This window comes from Pristis pectinata, chromosome 6 (genome assembly GCF_009764475.1).
Source record: "Pristis pectinata isolate sPriPec2 chromosome 6, sPriPec2.1.pri, whole genome shotgun sequence".
NCBI classification, from domain to species: Eukaryota; Metazoa; Chordata; class Chondrichthyes; order Rhinopristiformes; family Pristidae; genus Pristis; species Pristis pectinata.
The window spans coordinates 49,076,170-49,098,791 of record NC_067410.1 but is presented as its reverse complement, the minus strand read 5'-3'; the positions used below and the strand labels follow the sequence as shown (position 1 = coordinate 49,098,791).

General features: G+C 44.5%; 1 protein-coding gene across 1 annotated transcript in view; it reads left to right on the top strand.

The window, feature by feature from the left end:
* The first annotated feature begins 576 nt into the window (after positions 1 to 576).
* LOC127571667 (protein SSUH2 homolog) overlaps positions 577 to 22,622 on the top strand; it is a 45,199-nt gene continuing 23,153 nt past the window's right edge. Inside the window, exons 1-4 of the mRNA XM_052018254.1 lie at positions 577 to 837; positions 18,788 to 18,886; positions 19,772 to 19,844; positions 20,972 to 21,101. Coding sequence (XP_051874214.1) covers positions 690 to 837; positions 18,788 to 18,886; positions 19,772 to 19,844; positions 20,972 to 21,101 — 450 coding nt within the window. The 5' untranslated portion in view covers positions 577 to 689. The remainder of the gene's footprint in view (positions 838 to 18,787; positions 18,887 to 19,771; positions 19,845 to 20,971; positions 21,102 to 22,622) is intronic.

The following is a 22,622-nucleotide window of genomic DNA, read 5'->3' as shown; positions in this document are numbered from 1 at the left end:
CCCTTGTTGTCTCCACCTACCACCTCCCAGCCTCTGTCGCTATTCCCACTCTCTCCTCCTCCATCTGTCAATCACCCCTCCTCAGAGACACAAGAGACTGCAGATGCTGGAATCCGTAGCAACAAACTCAGCGGGCCAGGCAGCATCTGTGAGGGGAGTATTTCTCTCCATAGATGCTGCCTGACCCGCTGAATTCCTCAGCATCTTGTTTGTTACCACACCCCGGATCCACCCATCGCCTGCCAGCTCTTGCCCCGCCCCTTCCCTCCACCTCTTTATACTATCTCCCCTCTATCTTTCAGTCCAATGGAGGGTTTCGACCCCAAACGTCAACTGTCCATTTCCCTCCATAGATGCTGCCTGACCCGCTGAGTTCCTCCAGCATCTCGTTTGCTGCTTCTAATTCCAGCATCTGCAATCTCTTGACTCTCCATTTGTGGACACCCCCACCCTTCCATTTTCGGCCCGTTCTCCCGTGACTGGTTTCCACATTGCCCCCTCCCTGTGTTAGTGCTCCCAGGGTCTGCCGCCCTCTTCCTGGACAGAGGTAACCAGGAACCCACCTCGCCAGTCAGCTTCCCCCGGGGGCATTTTCAGTTGCCCAGAGAGCTCCCTGACCCGGGGGTTTCACGGCGTCAATTCAGGGAATGCGAGCATGCACTGTGTAGCTAAGATCGGCTCGGGGAGTCATGTGCTTGCATATCTTGGAAGCAACTGGTGAAGACTTGACAGGAATCCACGTCCCAGTTCTCAGTCCAGCTTCCTGTGCGGGAGTCATTGCTGTGTACGATCCATGCCGCTGCACTTTCCTGATGGATTCCGTTCACGCCCAAACTGGTAAGTCAGAAAAAGTTCTCTTGCCTTACAGAGTGGCGTGTAAACAGGGATAAGTTCTTCAGGGCAAGAAACCAGCAGTAAAACAGGTCTTTCTGCAGCTTTTAATGGCAGTCTCAGCCCCGGGGACAAAGAGAATGTACTTGGGAGAGAGGCAGAGTGTGTGAGAGAGGGAGAGGAGAGAGACCGAGCAGGGTAGAGGGACGGGAAATGGAGGACGAGAGTGACAGATAGAGTTAGATAATGTAACGAAGAGATTTGTGCTTTAAATTATTTTTGATTCATTGATGAGCCTCCTGTTTATTTCACGTTGCCGGGGGCGTGCTCTCCGTCACAGGCGAATCTAATTTCGGTTCATTTCCACACAGCCGCTCATGAGCGGAGTTATCCTCACTGGAGAGTGGATGTCACATCCCAGTCATTAAAGACATTGATCGGGAAAAAAATAAATCACGTCTTTAAAAAGAAAACAATAATATTTGCTCGATTAAAAACATAAAACCACCGTTAAATGTACAATGACATGAAGATAAATAAACAAACAATATTAGCCAAACTTTTAATGAAGTTCAGCCCAGTGGGGCTGTACCAGATTTCTCAGCCTTGTTGGTGTAAAGATACGAGTGCAGTTACCAAGTGAATCTAGTCCTCCATACACGGGACTTAAACTTGGAAGCAGTGTTGGGAATCTTACTGAGTAATGTGGATAATGCTGTTGTACTATTAGTAATGTTATTGTATATCGTAATCGGTATTGGTTTATTGTCACATGTACCGAGATACAGTCAGATCATGCCATACATAATTACATCGAGATAGTAAAAAGAAAACGGAATGCAGAATATAGAGTTGCAGTTACAGAGAAAGTGCAGTGCAGGTAAACAAATGAAGCGCAAGGGTAGATTGGGAAATTAAGAGTTCATTTTTAGCGTATGAGAGATCCATTCAAGAGTCTGATAACAGTAGGATAGAAGCTGTCCTTGAGCCTGATGATGAGTGTTTTCAAGCTTTTCTATCTTCTACCCGACAGGGCAGGGGAGAAGTGAGAATGACTGGGGTGGGAGGGACCCTTGATTATATTGGCTGCTTCCCCAAGGCAGCGAGAAATGTAGACTGAGTCAGTGGAGGGGAGACTGGTTTGTGTCATGAACTGGGCTGTGTTCACAACTCTCTGCAATTTCTTGAGGTCTTGGGCAGAACAGTTGCATAACAAACTATGGCCCATCTGGATCGGATGCTTCCTGTGGTGCATCTGTAAAAGTTGGTGAGAGTCATCAGGACATGTTGAATTTCCTTGGCCTTCTGAGGAAGTAGAGACATTGGTGTGTTTTCTTGGCCATAGCATCAATGTGGCTGGACAAGGACAAATTGTTGGTGATATTTACACCAAGGAACTTGAAGCTCTCAACCATCTCCCCTCAGCACCATTTTTTAAGTTTCAAAATAAACTGTATTCATCATAAAAACAAACTATTGGTACAGACAAGGCTGTGTACTCCACCCTACTTCCTGAACTCGGTGACCAGCTCCTTGGTTTTGTTGATCAGTGCAATGTCATATGCTGGTAGTAATGTTACAGGCCATTGTGGGTAATGTTGGAGCACCCATTGTGTAATGTTAGTGCACATGGTATGTATTGTAGGGCAGGCACGGTAGTGTAGCGGTTAGTGTAACGCCTTACAGCGCCAGCGACCCGGGTTCAATTCTGGCCGCTGTCTGTAAGGAGTTTGTACGTTCTCCCCGTGTCTGCGTGGGTTTCCACCGGGTGCTCTGGTTTCCTCCCACATTCCAAAGACATACGGGTTAGGAAGTTGTGGGCATGCTATGTTGATGCCAGAAGCATGGCGACACTTGTGGGCTGCTCCCCAGAACATTCTACGCAAAAGATGTATTTCACTGTGTGTTTCAATGTACACGTGACTAACAAAGATATCTGATCAGGACCTCGCTGACAGTGTGCCAGTGTTGCTGCATGCTGTTCTGCATGTGTGATTCCAAAGTCACAGCCAGCTTGGGGTGCTTGCTTGGTCTCTCACCAGGCCCCCTGTGGGAATTCACTCATCAGGAATGCAGACCCTGGTGACTGACAGCGTGGGGTTCTGCACATCCTGTAGAAACTGCTCTGCCCAAGTAGCCTGGGCAAGATGTGAAAGAAACATTCCCGACCCATCAAAGCTCAAAAGTCCTTTGAGGTCACACACCACCTTCTCCTAACCCTTTCTTTTTCAATCTTTTTATTAATTTTCAAATTAATACAGATTAGTACATATAACATCGGTAATTATACATGTAATACAAAGAGATCGGGAGGACAACCATGACATATATAGTCATAAAGAATAAAAAATATATTCTAGGTCCCACAGTTTCTTAGTAAATGAATATATTACCAAAAAAATCAAAAGGAGAAAGAAAAAGATTTATTATATAAAAAAACCCAAATCGAAAAAAAATTGTAAGTAATAAAACGAAACAAACCAAAAAAAAATTTCAAAAGAGAAAAAAACTGGACTGATATTTCTCGATGAACAAAGAGCATTATTATGTCGTCAACTCCGCTCCTCTAAATTCAAAGATTATTGAAAAGGGATCTATATCATATGAAAATATTGAATAAATGGACTCCAAACTTCCTCAAATTTAAGTAAAGGATCAACAGTACCGCTCCTAATTTTTTTCTAAGTTTAAACATGATATAGTTTGAGAGAACCATTGAAAAGTGGTGGGAGGTATTGGATCCTTCCATTTAAACAAAATGGATCGCTTGCTTGGCCATTAATGTAACAAAGGCAATCATACGACAAGCAGCGGCAGATAGGTGGCCAGATTCCATCATTGGTAACCCAAAAATTGCAGTGATTGGGTGAGGTTGTAAATCAATATTCAATACAATTGAAATAATGTTAAAAATGTCCTTACAATATTTTTCCAAAAGAGGACAGGACCAAAACGTGTGTCAGGGAAGCCACCTCTGAATTACATCTGTCACATATAGGATTTATATGGTGATAAAAACAGGCTAACTTGTCCTTCAACATATGGGTCCTGTGAACCACCTTAAATTGTATTAAAGAGTGTCTGGCACACATTAAAGATGTATCAACCAATTGAAGAATTTTCTTCCATATCCCTGTGGGTAAAAGTATCTGGAGTTCTCTTTCCCATTCATTCTTAATTTTATCAAGTGTCTCTGGACATATTTTCATAATTAGATCATAAATTATTGCTATCAAGCCCTTCTGACAGGGATTAAAGCCTAAAATCTTTGCCGTAATTTCAATTTTATATGGAGTCGGAAAAGAAGGCATAGTAACTTTTAAAAAATTTCTAATCTGTAAGTATCGAAAAAAGTGTGATTTAGGCAAATTGTATTTATTAGACAACTGTTCAAAAGATAAAAAACAGTTATCAATGAATAGATTACGAAAACATGTTATTCCCTTCGTTTTCCATAAAGAAAAAGCTAAGTCGATTCTGGATGGTTGAAAGAAAAAGTTAGATTGCATGGGGCTTGATAAGTTAAATTTATTCAATCCAGAGAATTTATGGAATTGAAACCATATTCATATTGTATGTTTAATATTGGGTTAGTCATATGTTTACTTAATTTAGTAAGTGCAAAAGGGAGTGAGGCTCCTAAAATAGAAACTAATGAAGATCTTTGCAATGATTCATACTCAAGGTATACCCATTTGGGACATTGAATTACATCTAAATCTTGTGCCCAAAAAATTAAATATCTGATATTAATTGCCCAGTAATATAATCTAAGGTTAGGCAAAGCCATGCCACCATCCTTTTTTAATTTTTGTAAATATTTCTTAATTAACTGTGGGTTTTTATTCTGCCATATATATGAAAGAATTTTAGAGTCAATAGTGTCAAAAAAAGATGTCGGGATGAAAGTTGGAATCGCCTGAAATAGATATACAAATTTTGGTAAAATATTCATCTTAACCACATTAATTCAGCCTATCAATGATAGGGATAATGGGGACCATTTCGTAAATAATTGTTTAATGTGATCAATTAAAGGTAACAAGTTAACTTCAAACAGGTCCTTATGCTCCTTGGTAATTTTAACACCCAAATTCGTAAAATGGTCTGTTACTAATCTAAATGGTAATTGCCTATAAATTGGGGTTTGCATATTTAATGGAAAGAGTTCACTCTTATTAAGATTTAATCTATAACTAGAAAAAACACTAAACTGAGCAAGCAGTGATAATACTGCAGGGATGGATTCCTCCGAGTTAGAAATATAAAGTAACAAGTCATCTGCATATAGAGATACCTTATGAATCCCCTGTCCACAAGTGATACCAAATATATTAAAAGAATCCCAAAGAGCCAAGGGTTCCAAAGCAATATCAAATAATAGAGGACTTAGAGGGCAACCCTGTCTAGTACCTCAAAAAAGCTTAAACAGAGGGGATCTCTGATTATTAGTAAGTATTGAAGCCATAGGTGAATGATAAATCAATTTGATCGCAGATATAAAATTGGGACTAAAATTAAATTTCTCAAGTGCATTAAATGAATATTCCCATTTGACTCTATCAAATGCCTTTTCAGCATCTAATGAAATAACACGTTCTGGAATTTTAGATGAGGAGGTATATATAATATTCGTTAACCTCCTAATGTTAAAATGCAAATAACGATTCTGTATAAATCCTGTCTGGTCATCAGAGATAATTTGTAGAAGAACCTTTTCCAATCTAGAAGCCAATATTTTGGAAAATGTTTTGGAATCCATATTTAATAAAGAAGTAGGTCTATATCCAAACCCTAACCTCAGTGATGCCCCTGTGGAGTGGTGTTGTACCTACTCCTCACTCAAACGCATGGTTTCTGAGGCTAAATCTGCCTGTGTGCCCCTGGTGGAGGAGTGGGGTTGTGGACACATCCAAAAAATCCACGATCCTGTCACAGCTACACGTCCTCTTCCCTGCACTTCCAGTGGGAGTACTGGGATCTGACTTTGTTAAACACACACTCACACACTTTTATAACAAAAATAACCGCAGGCAGAAAAGATTTACTGGCCTAACTCCTACAGTTGTTTGTATTTGGCTACCACACCTACATCCCCATGAAAAGTTATTCTGTACTCATGAGCAGGGATACTGCAGACAATAGTGACCAAAAAATGTGGTCACACTGGAAAGTGTGTGACTCCTAATGATGCACAGAGGACCTGTACAACATTCATGCAGGGATTGTAGCCAACCACACTGTGTTTTGCATTAACACAAAATAGCAGTTGGTACTTTAAGGAGTCCCTTGCTCACTTGTAAATGGGGAGGATAAAGTCATCCAGCACATCTCGTGGGGGAGGCACTGATTGCCCACAAATTCCTGCTGGGAGCCATTTTACAGTGTGTTCGCAGCAGCAAGACACAAAAGCTGATTCTCTGAAGCTGCATTGGAGCTACTGGTTGAAGAACTGGAGAGCAGAAGGGATTCCCTCCTCAAGTGATCCAGGTTGAAAAGGAAGTGCCATTTGGGAGGAGGTTGGCAAGGAATGGGCCACAACCTTGCATGAACGCTCAGTGAATGCATCTACAGCCACACAGATCGGCTCACACACTGCTCCATGCTCAGTAACTCCAGCATTCAACTAACAACTGTCTCAAGTGCTGTCTAACAGCTGCCCCACCACACACACACAGACACACTCAGGAGTGTGTGTGTGGTGGGGCAGAGACACTTCTCACAGATTCAGATTACAGATTAGTTTATTGTCATATACATCAGGATGCAATGAAATTCCTTGCTTGTGTGAAGCTCACAGAGTTAACAGTATACATGGTAATAATAAATACAACAATGAGTGCAAAACAGCAGAATGGTGCAAAGATTGTAATGCAAAAAGAAGTGCTAAAGTGACAATAATGGAGTAACTGAGAGAGGTAAAGTTAAGGGTCCAAGAACATAGCAGCACCACCGGGAAGGGGATGTGAAAGAGGTGATGGGTTCAGAATCTGAAAGCACTGGAGAAGAAGCTGTTGTTAAGTCTGGACATCCAGGCTTTCAGGCTCCTGGATCTTCTCCCAGAAGGTAGAAGAGAGAAAAGAGAGGATGGCCAGGGTGGCAGGCATCCTTGACAATACCGTTAGCCTTCCTGAACACCCATCCATTCACACTGACAGCGATACACCTCGCACACATGCACTAACACCACTTTGCAGACTGCTGGGGAGGAGAGACAGTCTGACCAAGAGCCTGTGGCACAGCAGACCATTAAAGTAGGGGGAATGAAAGGGAATTTAGTAAAGGCAGGGAATCACGTAGTTAAGGCAAATGACTCTGTTCTCTGTAGCCTTGATAGGGGCTCCAAAGGTTGGTGACAAGGTTAAGGAGATGTTGACAGGGTCAAAGAGGAAGTTGCAGTGGGAGGGGAAGGATCCATTACTTTTTACCTACATAGGAACAAATGGTGTAGGTTGAACTATGAAGGAGAACTATGCTGAGAAACATTGAGGGGTGGGTGCAGTAGCCTGCTGAATCAATAACTAGGACTGTGGGTGGGGCTTTACTTAGGTGAGAGGGTAGGGTTTGAGGGCCCATTAGTATACCACATCAGAGCTGAGAACTTACTTTCCAGCCTACTCCAGGACCTTCAACTTGACTGCATGGACTGGTTAGAAGTCCCATTGGTCAGCTCAACTGTGGTCAAACTTTCAATGCTCCAGCTAACCGCCTAACATACAGACAATCCTCTACTACGCCAAACTCATAACTAACCAAACCTGCTGCCTGCTAGCTTGCCAGTGTTGACTGGGAGCACTGACACTGTTCCAGGCCACTGAGCTGTGGTGATGGTTGTGGCTTGTTCCTCCACTACAAATAATCCCCTGAAATTGTCAGCAATGGATTAACAGTGCTCAAGCAGAGCTCCTGTGTGTAACCCCAGCAGAGACGAACCATTGTGAGTAATCAGCACTTGTCTGAGCCGTTTCCAGAGTAAGGCAGGTACAGGGCAGGGGGGCACTGAAGCGCTCATATTAGTGGAACCCCGATATTGTCTGGAGCTTCTGGAGAGGGACAGGTGTTGGGAAATTGCACGTGTGGGGATAGTTAAAGAAAGAGTTTAAAGAAAGAAATTAAAATTAACAACCCTTTTCTCCTATATTCCCAGCAATTACACTGAGCTTGAGAGGCCCCTCCCTGTCTGTTGTGCTGTTCTGGGTTTCTTCCTTCTGCTGGAGTTGGGAGTTTCTGTAGAGAAGGGAGCAGGAGTTACAATGAGAGAGATCTCCCATTTGGCTGCTGCAGTTTCTGAGAAGGGCAGATTTGGGGAGGGAAGAAGTTGTTTATACACCAACTGGTTATAATTCAGAACTTACTGCCTTAAGGGGGCAGAAAGAGCCAATCAGGACTGATGAAAGGGAATTGGATGTGCACAAAGGATTGTGGGGAAAGAGACTGATGGAATTGTGGAGACTCGATGGACTGAATGGCTTCCCTTATTGACTCTCTAATTGTGATTTTTATGAAGTCCTGTAGTAGTCGTGTGTATATTTGGTGTTCCTTAATTCTTCCATTAACCTGCTGTAACTCACCGAATAAATGGAGAAAACAGACCATGTTGGTTTTCAGAGCCAGGATTTGTGGGGAATGGGCAGGGGGAGGGGGACGGGGACGGGAATGGCGGCATTGGGAGAGGAGTGAGGGGAATGTGGAAGTTGGGGCAGGGGGAAACCCTATCAAGCAAACACAAGTCTTTAACAGTTCAGTCTTTGCCGAGCTGCCATTATAAATATTAAAGCAGATGCTGGGTTCATTGTGGTCTGAGAGTTGAGAGGACAATGACTGTGTTGTTGTAGTTGGGTCACCGGGAACGGGAAAAGATCAAAATCATTTCAAACATTATGAGGTCAAACATGTAGAGCCACAAGCAACAATGTCCTGCATTTTAAACAGAAGATTATTGGCTGCTTATTTGGTGGCAATCTGAACAAAGACCAGGTTGTTGATAAGTTTTGAAAAGCAAATATTGCTGATGTTGGAAATACTCAGCAGGTCAGGTAGCATCTGTGGAGATAGAAACACTGTTAACGTTTCAGGTCATCAAGCTTTCATCAGAGCTCAGAAACACTAGAAATCAAATTCTACTATTCCAATAAACTCCACCATTTGTGTTTTTATACATGTCCAAAAATATCAGTACCTAATCCCCAGATTTCACTTGAGTGAAAGAAGTCTCCTAACGAAAAGGTTCTCTATCACTGTAATAAGAGTTATTGGGAAGGGACCAAGCCAGAGATTCTCTAACTCTATAACAGTCTGGGTAACAATAGTGAGATTTAGACAGAAAGTTATAGAGAGCTTAACATATCCATACATCAGGAAACAAAGGATACTAAGTAAGCAAAGAAGATTTACGAGAATGTTGCCAGGACTCGAGGGCCTGAATTACGGGGGGAGGTTGGGTTGTCTAGGACTTTATTCATTGGAGCATACGAGACAGAGGGGTGACCTTATAGAGGTGTATAAAATCATGAGGGGTGTAGATAAGGTAAATGCACACAGTCTTTTTCCCAGGGAAAGGGAATCAAAAACTAGAGGGCATAGGATTAAGGGGAGAAGGGAAAGATTTAAAAAGGAACCTGAGGGTGGTCAGTATATGGAATGAACTGCCAGAGGAAGTGGTTGAGACAGGTACATTAACAACATTTAAAAGACACTTGGACAGGTACGTGGATAGGAAAGGTTTAGAGGGATATGGGCCAAAACAGGACCAAATGGGACTAACTTAGATGGGCATCTTGGTTGGCATGGATCAGTTGGGCCAAAGGGCCTTTCTCCATTCTGTATAACTCTATGACTCTATTTGACATTTAGAAAGGCCAGCAAAATGAACAAGGAAATGTGCGGGTGAGACGGGTGGAGTGGAGGGGGGTGCAGAGGGGGAGGGGAGAGGGTAAGATGGGGGCACAGATGTGGTTTGCGTCACCCTGATAATACAAGATAGCAGAAAGAGAGTAGAAGAGAACAATCTTGGCCCAGAGCAGTGGAAGTTCTTCACACAGCCCCTGCTAGAGATACAATTCACCATAAAATAAAATAAACCTGTCAAAATGTTAATTCATTGACCACAGGAGACTTTAATGTTCAGATGGTCAAATGTGCAAAAGATTTTACAGGATAAGAAAGTTTTTGGAATGGTTTTCAGGAACCATATATCATGGAGTCAACCATGACAGTCAGTAGAAGGAGAAACAGAGTTAACATTGCAGGTTGAACATCTCTAATAGGGTGAGGCCAGGGTTGCCATGGTGATTCTGCTGTTATGAGGCTGTCTGGTTAATAGGTTCATGAGGGCAGGTCAGAGCAGTTGTTGAAACCTGAAACCAAAAGTAGAATATTGGAAATACCCAGCAAGTCAGGCAGCATCTGTAGAAAGAGAAAGCTGAGTTACTATTACAGGTGGATAACCCGCTGGGGATTTCCAGCATTCTCCTTTTACTTCCAGGCTCAGCAACAGCTCTTCGCTGCACTTCACTGCTTCAACATGGCCCTCTGACTGTTTTATCTCTCTAACTGCTCTCATTATTTTGTTAAGCAGATTGTTCTGTAAACTGGGCAACCTTGGCCTTGCCCTACCAGAGGTGTTCCCTTTGTCCTATCCACCTTCCCCTCCACCTTTTCTGCAACTTAAAACTAACTTATTTCCTTCCTTCCCCACTTCTGATGAAGGCCATGGACCTGAAACATTAACATTGTTTCTCTCTCCATGGATGCTGTCTGACCTGCTGAGTGTTTCCAACAATTTTTGTTTTTAGTTTAAATCTGCAGTGTTTTGGTTTTCAATTTGAGTTCAGATTATCTTATCTCTTGTCATGATTACAAGACAGGGTTAGTCCTGCAACAGATCCTCATGGGAAAAAAACAATCATACTTGAGTGAAATAAAGAGCAGGCAGAAACCAGTGCTCCAAACTTAAATACAGATGATCACAAATTTATGAAGGGTGGATTGGCTGGTAGAGTGGAGGATTAGAATGAAAGGTCTCCCGATAGAACACAGAACAGTACAGCACAGGAACAGGCCCTTTGGCACATGATGTCTGTGCTGTTTAGATAAACAACTATTAAGTATTCAGATTCAGAGTTATACAGCACAGAAACAGGCCCTTCAGCCCAACAGGTCCATGCCAACCAAGATGCCCATATAAGCCAGTCCCATTTGCCTGCTTTTTGGCCTATATCCCTCTAAACCTTTCCTATCCATGTACCTGTCCAAGTGTCTTTTAAACATTGTTATTGTACTTGCCTTTATCACTTCCTCAGGCAGCTTGTTCCATATACCTACAACCATTTGTGTGGAAAAACTTGCCCCTCAGACCCCTTTCAAATCTCTCCCCCTCACCTTAATCCTATGCCCTCTATTTTTTGATTTAAAGAAATGTGGGCAGGCATGGTAGTGTAGCGGTTAGCATAATGCTATTACAGCACCAGCGACCCGGGTTGAATTCCAGCTGCTGTCTGTAAGGAGCTTGTACGTTCTCCACGTGACTGTGTGGGTTTCCTCTGGGTGCTCCGGTTTCCTCCCACATTCTAAAGACATACGGGTTAGGAAGTTGTGGGCATGCTATGCTGGCGCCGGAAGTGTGGCGACATTTGCAGGCTGCCCCCAGAACACTCTACGCAAAAGATACATTTCACTGTGTGTTTCGAAGTACATGTGACTAATAAAGAGACCTTATCTTATGTCTTAGCATTTTCAAAGAACATGCTTTCATTGAGAAATAAAATCTTAGTAGTTAATTAAGGAAGCTAAGAGTAGTGTTAGGTCAGAGGAGGATGTTTATAATGCTGTGAGGAAGAGCAGATAGACTGAGAAGTTTTAAGAAGCAGCAACATGAAGTAGCTCAATGGCGCAGCTGGTAGAGCTACTGCCTGTCAGCTCCAGCAACTCGGGTTCGATCCTGACCTTGGGCGCTGTTCGTGTGGAGTTCGCATGTTCTCACTGTGACTGTGAGGGTTTCCTTCCACATCCCAAAGACACGCAGGTTGGTAGGTTAATTGGTCATTGTAAATTGTCGCTAGGGTGTAAGTGAGTGGTGGAATCTGGGGAGTTGGTGAGAATGTGGGGACAATAACATGGGTTAGGGTAGGATTAGTGTCAACATGGGTAGTTGATGGTTGACAAGGGCTTGGTGGGCCAAAGGGCCTGTTTTCGTGCTGTGACTTAATGCCTCATAATAGAAGGTGACATGAATAGTCAAGGACCATACTGGAACCTCTTTTTTTTCTGCTACAAAAACAACAAAAAAATCCATACAGCAGTTCAAATATTTTGGGTGTAAACACAGCGCTAGATGCTTAAACAGTGGACCCAATGTTTATTTACACTTCCCATCAGCCAATCAACAATCTTCACTCAGGTCCTCCTACCTGTCATTGTCACCCATGTCATGTTAATTATTTTTGTGCCTTTATATAATTGCCTTTCATTACAAAATTTTGGAAAGCCAAGTGGTTTTCAGAAACACATCAACTTTATAATATGAGGCATTACTGTACCAAAAAAACTGATTTTTGAAAGATAGATTATGAGAGCAAATTTGCAAGAAACATAAAATTAGATTGTAGGAGTTTCTATAACGATGTAAAAAGGAGAGTGGCAAAAAATAAAAGTGGGTTCTATACAGACAATGACAGGATGAGAGGAACAATTATAATGGAAAACAAAGAAATACTTAAAACTGTAAACATGTATTGTGTTGCTGTCTTCACTGCAGAAGAAGCAATAAATGTGTCAGAAATGGAGGGGAACCAAGGGTCTAGTGACAGCACAGAACTAACTAATTAATATCTCTCAAGAGAAAGTCTTATGGTAAAACCAGACAATTCCCCAGACACAAACACCTATATATCAGGGTTCTAAATCAGTGGCTACAGAGATAGTGGATGGACTCATTATGATCTTCCAAAATTCCCATTTCTGGAACAGTCCCAAAAGATAGGAAGATAGCAAATATGCCACCACTATTTAGGAATGGAGGAAAAGAAAATAATTGGAATGATAGAACAGTTGGCTTGATACCTGTTATCAGCTAAATGTTAGAACTCATCATTGAGACTGCAGACACTTAGAAAATCTTAATATGATTAGACAGAGTTAATATAGTTTTCTGAAGGGAAAATTATACTTAATAAATAAAAGTTTTTTTTGTGATTGACACCTAGCAGTGTAGATAAGGAGAAACCAGTAGATGGAACATACCTGGATTTTCAAAAGGCTTCTTTCATAGGGTTCAACACAGTAAGGGATCATCTTGTGCTGGTTAATGAGACACAAAGTAATGATGAAAATAAAGTGAGCAATCAGTAAGGTAAGTGTGTTACATAGGATGCATTGCTCAGTTTACAGAGTTTTGGTGAGCCCTCATTTGAAGAACTATATGAAGTTTTGGGACTGCAGCTAAAGAAAGATATAGTTGCCTCAAAATCAGTGCAGCACGGGTGGTGATGTGGTGATTGGGTTAATGGACTCATGATCTGGAGCCTGGTCAGTTTGACACTTTTTCCTCTCTTCATGATAAATGTGTCCCACCCTGCCACTCCCATGTGCCATTTCCAGTGTGCTGGCTCACCCAAACTGCTGCCATTCCTGGTAAGGTGGTGCAGTTTGAAGCCGTGCGGTGTGAAGTCGTCCTCCGCAGTAATCTGCAACTCCAACACTGCAGCCATGGGCTGCATCGATGAATAAATGTAGCAGGGCAGGCAGATGTATCTGGAAAGAAGCACTAAATGTATGCACAAGGGTGATTAGTCAATGATTATATGGTTTGGTATGTTGATATGATTTGTTTCCAAAGTCAAAGTCAATTTTATTGTCATATGCACAAGTAGATAGAACATAGAACAGCACAGCACAGGAACAGGCCATTTCTCCACCCATATCTGCAACTGATCTATATCCTGCTGTATCCTTTGCCAGCCTTCTACGCTATCCACAACACCACCAATCTTCGTATCGTTTGCAAACTTACTAACCCACCCATATACATTTTCATCCAGTACATGTATGCACAGGTGCAATGATAAACTTACTTGCAGCAGCATCACAGGCGCATTAGCTTTAGAGATACAACGTTCACAAGGAAAACGTAAATTAAACACACATTTTACAAGAAAGAACACAATTAGAACAAAAAAAGTCCACTGCAATGCAAAGTGGTCAAAGTAGTCATTGTATTGCTATACTGATGTAGTGTTTAAAGTATGAGGAGCGTTTGATAGTTCTGGTCCTGTACTCGATGGAGTTCAGAAGGATGAGGGAGGATCTCATTGAAACCTACTGAACACTGAAAGGCCTGGATAGAGTGGACGTGGAGAGGAGAGTCTTCGATCCGAGGGCACAGCTTCAGAATAAAGGGACATCCCTTTAAAACTGAGATGAGCAGGAATTTCTTCAGCCAGTGGGTGGTGAACCTGTAGAATTCATTGCCACAGAGGGCTGTGGAGGCCAAGTCATTGGGTGTATTTAAGGCAGAGATTGATAGGTTCTTGATTAGTAAAGGATTAAGAGTTACAGGGATAATGGGGTTGAAAAAAAAATTAGCAATGAATGAATGGCAGAGCAGGCTCAATGGGCCTAATGGCCTAATTCTTTGATGAATGTTGCCTTCTTGAGGCAGCGCCTGCTGTAGATACTACTGAAGGTGGGGAGGGATGTCCCAGTGATGTATTGGGCTGAGTCCACTACTCCCTGCAGCTTCTTACATTCCTGCACATTCGAATTGCTGTACCAGACCATGATGCAACTGTAAGGATATTTTCAACAGTACATCTGTAGATATTTGTTGGAGTGTTTGGTGACATGCCAAACCTCCTTACTGGTGTACCTTTCTTGTGGCTGGATTTGCGCTTCAGCTGAGATGTTCTGCTGGTGAAGATGGCAATGTGACATCTGTCACCATGGGGATAGGGTTCTCTTTTAGTCATAATTACTTGTGGGAGATGGTTGTCACTCAAAGGTCTGTGTGTTTAACCATCCCTATTTCTCACTGGAGGTGGTAAGATGCTCCAACCCGCCACAGTCCTGTGGTGAAGACATTTCTATGTGTTGGTAAAACAACACCAACTTAGCGCTGGAGACATGTACTTCTAAGTCAGTGTGGTGTAGGGGCCAACTTGCAGGACTGAGAGTATCCAAGCACTTGCTACTCTTGTGCTTCTAGGGCAGAGGTGAAGAGTGCCAAGGGATCATCGATTTGCTGACACCTCTTGTATTACTAGAATAGGCTGCAGCTATTTCTCATTAAAGACCAGGGGCAGCGGATGCTGAAGGGAGTGGTAGGGATTGGCAGGCATTGAATGAATGGGACTACCCTTGGTATTCATCAAAGAATCTCCTCCAGCAGCCCAGAACTTGCTGTAATTAATGGAAATGCATGGCAAACAGGATCAGCCCCTTGCTGCAGGATGCACAGCTTCTAGCAGGCTCCTGTGGTCGCAGTGGTATAGTTTAGTTTTTGCAGGGTGTGTGTCCTCAGGAGTGGGGAGATGGTGGAGTGAGCAATGAGAATGTCACTGATTGTCCAGGGAAATATTTGACTACCCTAGTTGGGAGATGGTCACGTATGTGAAATTATGAAAGCTTGTCACTTCGGCATAACAAACCTGAATACTGGCGTGTTCACGTTGTGTGTTGGTGTCGCTGAGGCCTCATTCAGTGGGCAAGGGTTGTCAGGTGAAAGTAGCGTGTTAAAATCATGAGTAGCCCACGTGGAAGGATGTAATTCCCTTAATAGAGGGGTCAAAAGGGATGCGGTTTTAGAGTAGCTGGTGGAAGGATTAGAGGGAAGATGAGGAAACATTCCTTCACCCAGAGGGTGGTGGGGTCTGGGCCTGATGAGGCGGTAGGGGCAGACACCCTCCCCGCATATAAACAACACTTGGACATGTACATAGAACAGTACAGCACAGGAACAGGGGGTCTTCAGCCCACAATGTTGTACTGAACTAATTAAACTAATGACACCTAATCCCTTCTGCCCGCACATGGTCCATATCCCTCCATTCTCTGCATATTCATGTGCCTATCCAACAGCCTCTTAAGCGCCTCTATTGTATCTGCCTCCGCCACCACCCCTGGCAGCACATTCCAGGCACCCACCACCCACTGTGTGAAGGAGAACTTGCCCCGCACATGTCCTTTGAACTTACCCCCCCCCCCCACCGCCTTAAATATGTGCCCTCTAGTATGAGACATTTCGACCCTGGGAAAAAGATACCAGCTGTCTACTCTATCTATACCTCTCATAATTTTATAAACTTCTTTCAGAACTCCCCTTAGCCTCTGCCTCTCCAGCCCTAGTTTGTCATGCCCTCTAATCCAGGTGGCATCCTGGTCAACCTCCTGCACCCTCTCCAAAGCCTCCACATCCTTCCTGTAATGGGGCGACCAGAGTTGAATACAACACTTCCAGATGTGGTGGAAGCAGATCTGACAGTAGTGTTTAAGAGGCTGTTGGACACATGGATATGCAGAGAATGGAGGGATACGGATCACGTACAGGCAGAAAAATTAGTTTAATTCGGCATCATGTTTGGTGCAGACATTGTGGGCCGAAGGGCCTGTTCCTGTACTGCACCATTCAGCCACTAACACATGAACCCTAGCAAGTAAACTATAGTCTGCTGTTACAGCTGAACCACAGCAGTCAGGACAGTACCTCAGGATGCAGGAGTCACCTGAACTTCCTAGGGTTTGTGACTGTGTCCATTAGAACCATTGGAAGGTTATCCCTAGTTTAGGTGGGGGTCAGGAGAATTGGGGTGAGACCAAAACTCTAGATAGTATTGCAGGTGTGACCTCATCTAGACCCTGTACAGCTGTAATGAGGGGGTGTGTGAGAGGGATCGGGTTACAGGGATTGTTGGGATTGCTCCAGGGGCCAGCAGAAATTCTGTGGGCCAAATGGCCTCCTTCTCTTTTGTAAGAAAATATGGGATATGAAATAGTGTTTGGATCCTCAGGGTGTGATTGCCTCTGCTGTTGAAGAATAGCTCGGTGTTCATATGAGGCCCTCAGCTCTGCTCTCTGCCATCTGCCACTGGCTGAAGCTTTGGGGAGCTGTGGGATCTCCTTGGGGAGATGGAGAGATCACAGTCCAGGTGCTCTCCCCTTGAGGGGAAGGAGGCGTCACGTCCTCTAGTTAAACAGAGCGATCTCACCAGTTCAGTGGTGAGCCCCAAACTGTGAAGGGTGGCCACACACTTCACCACCCCACTCCTGGCCCCCAGAACGATCCTGAGGATAAGAGATTCAGGGACACCGGGGTCTTTGCCTCCATGGACAGAGGGAACCAGGAATGGATCTGTGGATGCCCTGCTCTCAGAGCGAGGAGATCGCATTGACCATTCATGTTGAGTATATGGATACACTGCTGGTCAGGCCTGAAGGTAGGACCTTTGATCCCAGAAGATCATTGCCCCCTGGCCAGGACCCTCTCCATCTCTTCCTTCAACCTGCACTGGTGAAGTGGTTCTGGCTGTGTACCCTCTCCTCCTCCTCTGTGGATCCAGCCTTTCCCCCCAGGATACAGAGGACTCTCAGCAATCCTCATGACTGGCATGAGCAGAACAAGCTCTTCTCCCACTTACAGAGCTGCTGGTAATGAACGATCCTGAGTGATAGCACGATCACACGGCTACCCTCAGCGGTTCAGTCCCGCTCTACGTGTGTTTGCACCATGTGTTAGGTCCATAAACAAGCTCCAGTGTGGAGGGGCAGTCCTCAAGTGAATTTTGCATGAGGAATGATATCACAGACACCCTGCCTACTTCCAGTGTGTGTGATCTGCATGCAGACGTGTGTGCCCTTGCATTTAATGGTGCAGCATTACAATTGCAATTGTTGTTTGAAGTTGTGCAGAAAGGACTCACAGGGTTACCTACATCACTGCAACACCGCACGAGGCATGTGGAGGGAGCTGAGATATTTCAGGGGAGGCAACACACACGCACACGCACACACCAACACACTCTACACACACTCTACACACAAACACATACCAACACTTTCACACATTGCAGAGTCTACTCACACATACACACTTGCACACCCTCAGACACGCTCATTCACTGCCAAGGCCGAGACCATGTATATACACACACACAAACCACACACCCATACACACCTCACACATGCTGCCCACATACACACTCACTCTACAGACCACGTACACACTTGCCCACACACATACACACGGTTACACATCTATAAGTTTTCCCAGCATCCTTTGCTAACGATTGACTAGAATAAGGTAGAAATGCATCCTGGACCATGATGTTAAACATCGGTGCCTCTGCCTCTCCATCCCCTACCCCCAATAGCTCAGTATTGGGTTCTGTTGCCTGCAGTGACATCAGCCTTGGTTCTGTTAGTAGCACTTTCACTGCCAAGTCAAAGGGTTGTGGATCCAAGATCTGCTCCAGAAACCATGCTGAACTCTGGGCTGATACTGTGATGCAGTACTGAGGGAATATTGTGCTGTCACAGCTGTTCGGGTGATGTTCAACTGAGGCCCTATCCGTCCCTCTGTTGTAAGATCTTGTGTATCTTTTAAGTCCCTGGTACCCTGCTCAAAACATATCTCACAATTCAACGCTCATTAACGCTGCTGTCTGTGGGAGCTTACTGCGTAAGTTGGGTTCTGTACTTCCTACATTACAATGGTGACGACACTGCCAGTAGTTGGTTGCTGCAAGATGCCTTGAGACATCCTGGGCTTATGAAAGGTGCTATATAAATGCAGAAGACCAAGCAGGACATGTCAGAGGCAGCCCATGAGGTGTGGCTTGTTCAGTGAAACTTCCTGGGACACAAGCAAAGATGGTGCCTTCATAAAAAACTGATTCCCTTGGCACACTAGGGTCAGCGGGAGGTGTTACAGCCACAATGTCCTTTCAAATCTCACCGCTTTCTGCAGATGGACCAGAGGACCTGGAGGATGAGGAGGGCCCCACAGCGCCACCTATCGAAATGCTGGACCAGGTGACGGGCTACGAGGGGACAGTCGCCGGTGGTGGTAGGTATGAAGTGAAACCTCCACACACATGCATTGAGGTGTGATCACTCTGTACTTAGCCTGTCACTCATTCTCAGCTAGAGATCGTTCCATTAATGCTCCTCAGTAAAAGATACTTTAGAGGGCCAAAGCACTGATTTAGCTGAAAGCAGATGCCCAGATGCACAGTGTGGGTAAAACCTTTGGCTGCCCTGCTTGAGATCTACAGAGCTCCCAGCTCCTGATTGCTATTCCGTGATTCCCACTGGAGATTCCAGGGAAGGTCAGGATTGCCAGCGATGTCCCTCATGGTTAATGCTGCCTGAGCTCACAGATGAAGTATTGAGCAGCAGCTTGACAATTTTTTTTATTTATTATGATCTCGGTGTATCAGGCAATGTCAGCACTTACCGCTCATCCCTAAACATCCTTGAGAAGGTGAGGGTGAGCCACTCCTTGAATTGCTGCCATCCCTCTGGTGAAGGTGATCCCATAGCACTGTTGGGCAGGAATTTCCAGCAACAATGAAGAACTCGTGATACATTCCCCAGTCAGGATGGTGTGTGACGCAGAGGGGAACCTGCAGGTGATGGTGTCTCCCTGCCCTTGTCCTTTTTGCTGATAGAGGTAGTAGGTTTGGGAGGTGTTGTCGGAATAGCCTAGGGTGAGTAACTGCGGTGCACTTTGGAGATAGGAACCACATGTCATCCACAGACCAGAGTCTCAACTACAGAGTATTGGGGAGCCTTAGATATTGTAGCTCAAGCAGTGCTCTAGACGACTCAACACTGGCGAACTTCCGATTCAGTCTGTTCTGTGACGTAACTCCAGAAACATTCCCTCAGTCTGGATTTGTAACTAATTGTATATGTTGAGAATTTTGTGACTCGAATCCTTTTGTTCCAGGTGGAAACTATATCTGTCCACCAACTCATCCATTGGACAAGACGGAGCGAGCGCAGCCCCAGCTGGAGTGGAGGTACAGGATTTTCGTAAAGGCCATGAACTGCCACCTCTCAGTCATTGGAGGGAGACGTATTCAGTTCTGTTTGAAACCATCACCCATTTCAATGCAGCTTTTTCTAGTAAATTTGATCACAGATATGTTGGAGGCTTAGTTTCCTTCACCATTAAAGTGGTAAATTAATTCATTGATTGATGTTAGCTTAAAGCTACGTTATTCACATATGTTTCACATATTTTCTTTCACATAATCTTCTTTTTGACATAGAAAGAGGCCATTCAGCCCATTGAGTCTATGCTAGGTTACAGAGCAATCTCATTCCTCCACTAATTTCCCTGTAACCCATTCTTCCCTCATTCTCAATATTTATCCCCCAGATTCAATCACTCATCTGTACACTACAGGTAATTCACAGTTACCAGTTATTGATATTGGTAATTGGTTTATTATTGTCACATGTACTGAGATACAGTGAAAAACTTCTGTTTTGTGTGCCATCCAGACATCATGCCGTACATAATTACATCGAAGTAGTAAAAAGAAACACAAAATGCAGAATGTAGTGTTACAGTTACAGAGAAAGTGCAGTGCGGGTGCAAAAGCCATGACAAGGTAGAACCATAACCCAAATTTTTGGGATGTGGCAGGAAACTGGAGAACCCGGAGGAAACCCACATGGTCACGGGGAGAACATACAAACTTCACACAGACAGCACCGGAGGTCAGGATTGAACCTGGGTCACTGGAGCTGTGAGGCACCAGCTCTACCAGCTGTACCAATAGTATTGAATTAGTAATTAATTCGTTAAGACTCTTTGACCTGGATAAGCCAGCCTCCTGTGGAAGCATTAATATTTTTTACATTGGCATTCTAATTCTGAGTCAGTGTTACACTAATAATTCCAGCAATGCCTCCCGTCTCCCCTAGCCCACTGATTTTGCTAGTTGTCACATCGCCCCAGTAGTGGAAGTGGTCAGTGAGATGGAGATGATGATAGAGGGATTAGTATTGGTTGGATCACCAGGAGGAATGGCCCTTCCATCCATAAACATGAACACGGAGTGAAGGGGGTGTACAGCAATTCACTATAAATCCCAGGATGTCAGCTTGATGTCCTTGCAACCACTTTATTTCCCTCCAGAATTCCGTCCATCACTGAAGATGCAGCGAGAGAGGCGTTGGCGCAGTTTGCGGCAGCTCACTGCTGTTACAGCCGCAGACCCACCCAAGAGATGGTCTTTCAGGACCTCACGCCATTCAATATGTACAGGGTAAGGCACTCGTTTTAAGGTCAACATCCTTCCACTCACACCCCAGCTTATTTGCTTTCCTGCTCTGCTCAGCCCTTGCAAGACTGCCCCATTCTGTGGCTGTAAAGGAAGAATTTATGTCTCTGAAGTGTTTTTTGCAATGTTATAATGTCCAAAACACACAGTCACTGAAGCACTTTTGAAAGTAGTAGGGATTTAAGCTGCCAATTTGCACACTGTGAGGCCACACAAAAACCAACCTGATTATAACCAAATAAAGGCTTTAAGTTGGTTGAAAGATAAATACTGGAGACAACTTGTGCTTCAAGCAGTGCCATTAAATGTATAATAGTCACCTGAGGACAAATGGAGCCTGGGATAGTGCATTGGACACTGGCACTCCCTAGGTACTACAGTGAAGTGCCACCTAGAGAAACGAAGGACTGCAGATGTTGGAATCTAGATGAAAAACACTGTGGTGCTGGAGGAGCTCAGCAGACCAGGCAGCATCCTTGGAGAAAAGCAGACGGTCAACATTTCGGGTCAGGACCCTTCTTCAGGACTGAAGATAGGAAAAGGGGAAGCCCAATTCATAGAAGGGAAAAGCAGAGCAGTGATAGGTGGACAAAAGAGGGGAGGTGGGGTGGGCACAAGCTGGTGATAGGTAGATGCAGGTAAGAGATAGTGATAGGCAGGTGTAGGGGAGGAGGGGAGAGCAGATCCACTGGGGAATGGATCAAAGGTAAGGTGGAAAAAAGAGAGAGAGGCTTGGAGAGGGAAGCAAAGAAGAGGTATGGTTGGGGGGAGGGGTTGTGGGGTTTACTTTAAGTGGGAGAATTCAATGTTCATGCCGTTAGGCTGCAAGGTTCCAAGATGGAAAATGAGGTGCTGTTCCTCCAGTTTGTGCTTGGATTTCTCCTGGCAGTGGAGAAGGCCGAGGACTGACATATCTGTGAGGGAGTGGGAGGGGGAGTTGAAGTGTCTGGCAATGGGGAGATGTAGATCATGGTTACGGACACAGAGTGCAGGTGTTCTGTGAAACGGTCATCAAGTCTGCATTTGGTCTCGCCAGTGCAGAGGAGGCCACACTTAGAGCACTGAATGCAGTAGATGATATTTAGGGAGGTGCAGGTGAATCTCTGTCTCACCTGAGACGACTGTTTGGGTCCCTGGATGGAGATGGTGTAGGGGAGGTGTTGCACCTATGGAGGGGGCAGTGGAAAGTCCCCCGGGGGGGGGGGGGAGCAGGATGGGTGGGGAGAGAAGAGTGAACTAGGGAGTTGCGGAGAGAGTGGTCCCTGCAAAAGGCAGAAAGGGGTGGGGAGGGGAAGATATGCTTGGTGGTGGGCTCCCGTTGGAGATGTTGGGAGTGGCGGAGAATGGATACGTAGGCCGGTAGAATGAAATGTGAGGACAAGGGAGACCGTATCCCTGTTGGGTTTGGGAGGGGTGGGGGTGAGAGCAGAGGTGCGGCAAATGGCAGAGATGCGTGTGTCAGCTCTCTTGACCACAGTAGGGGGAAGCCACAGTTAGTAAAGAAGT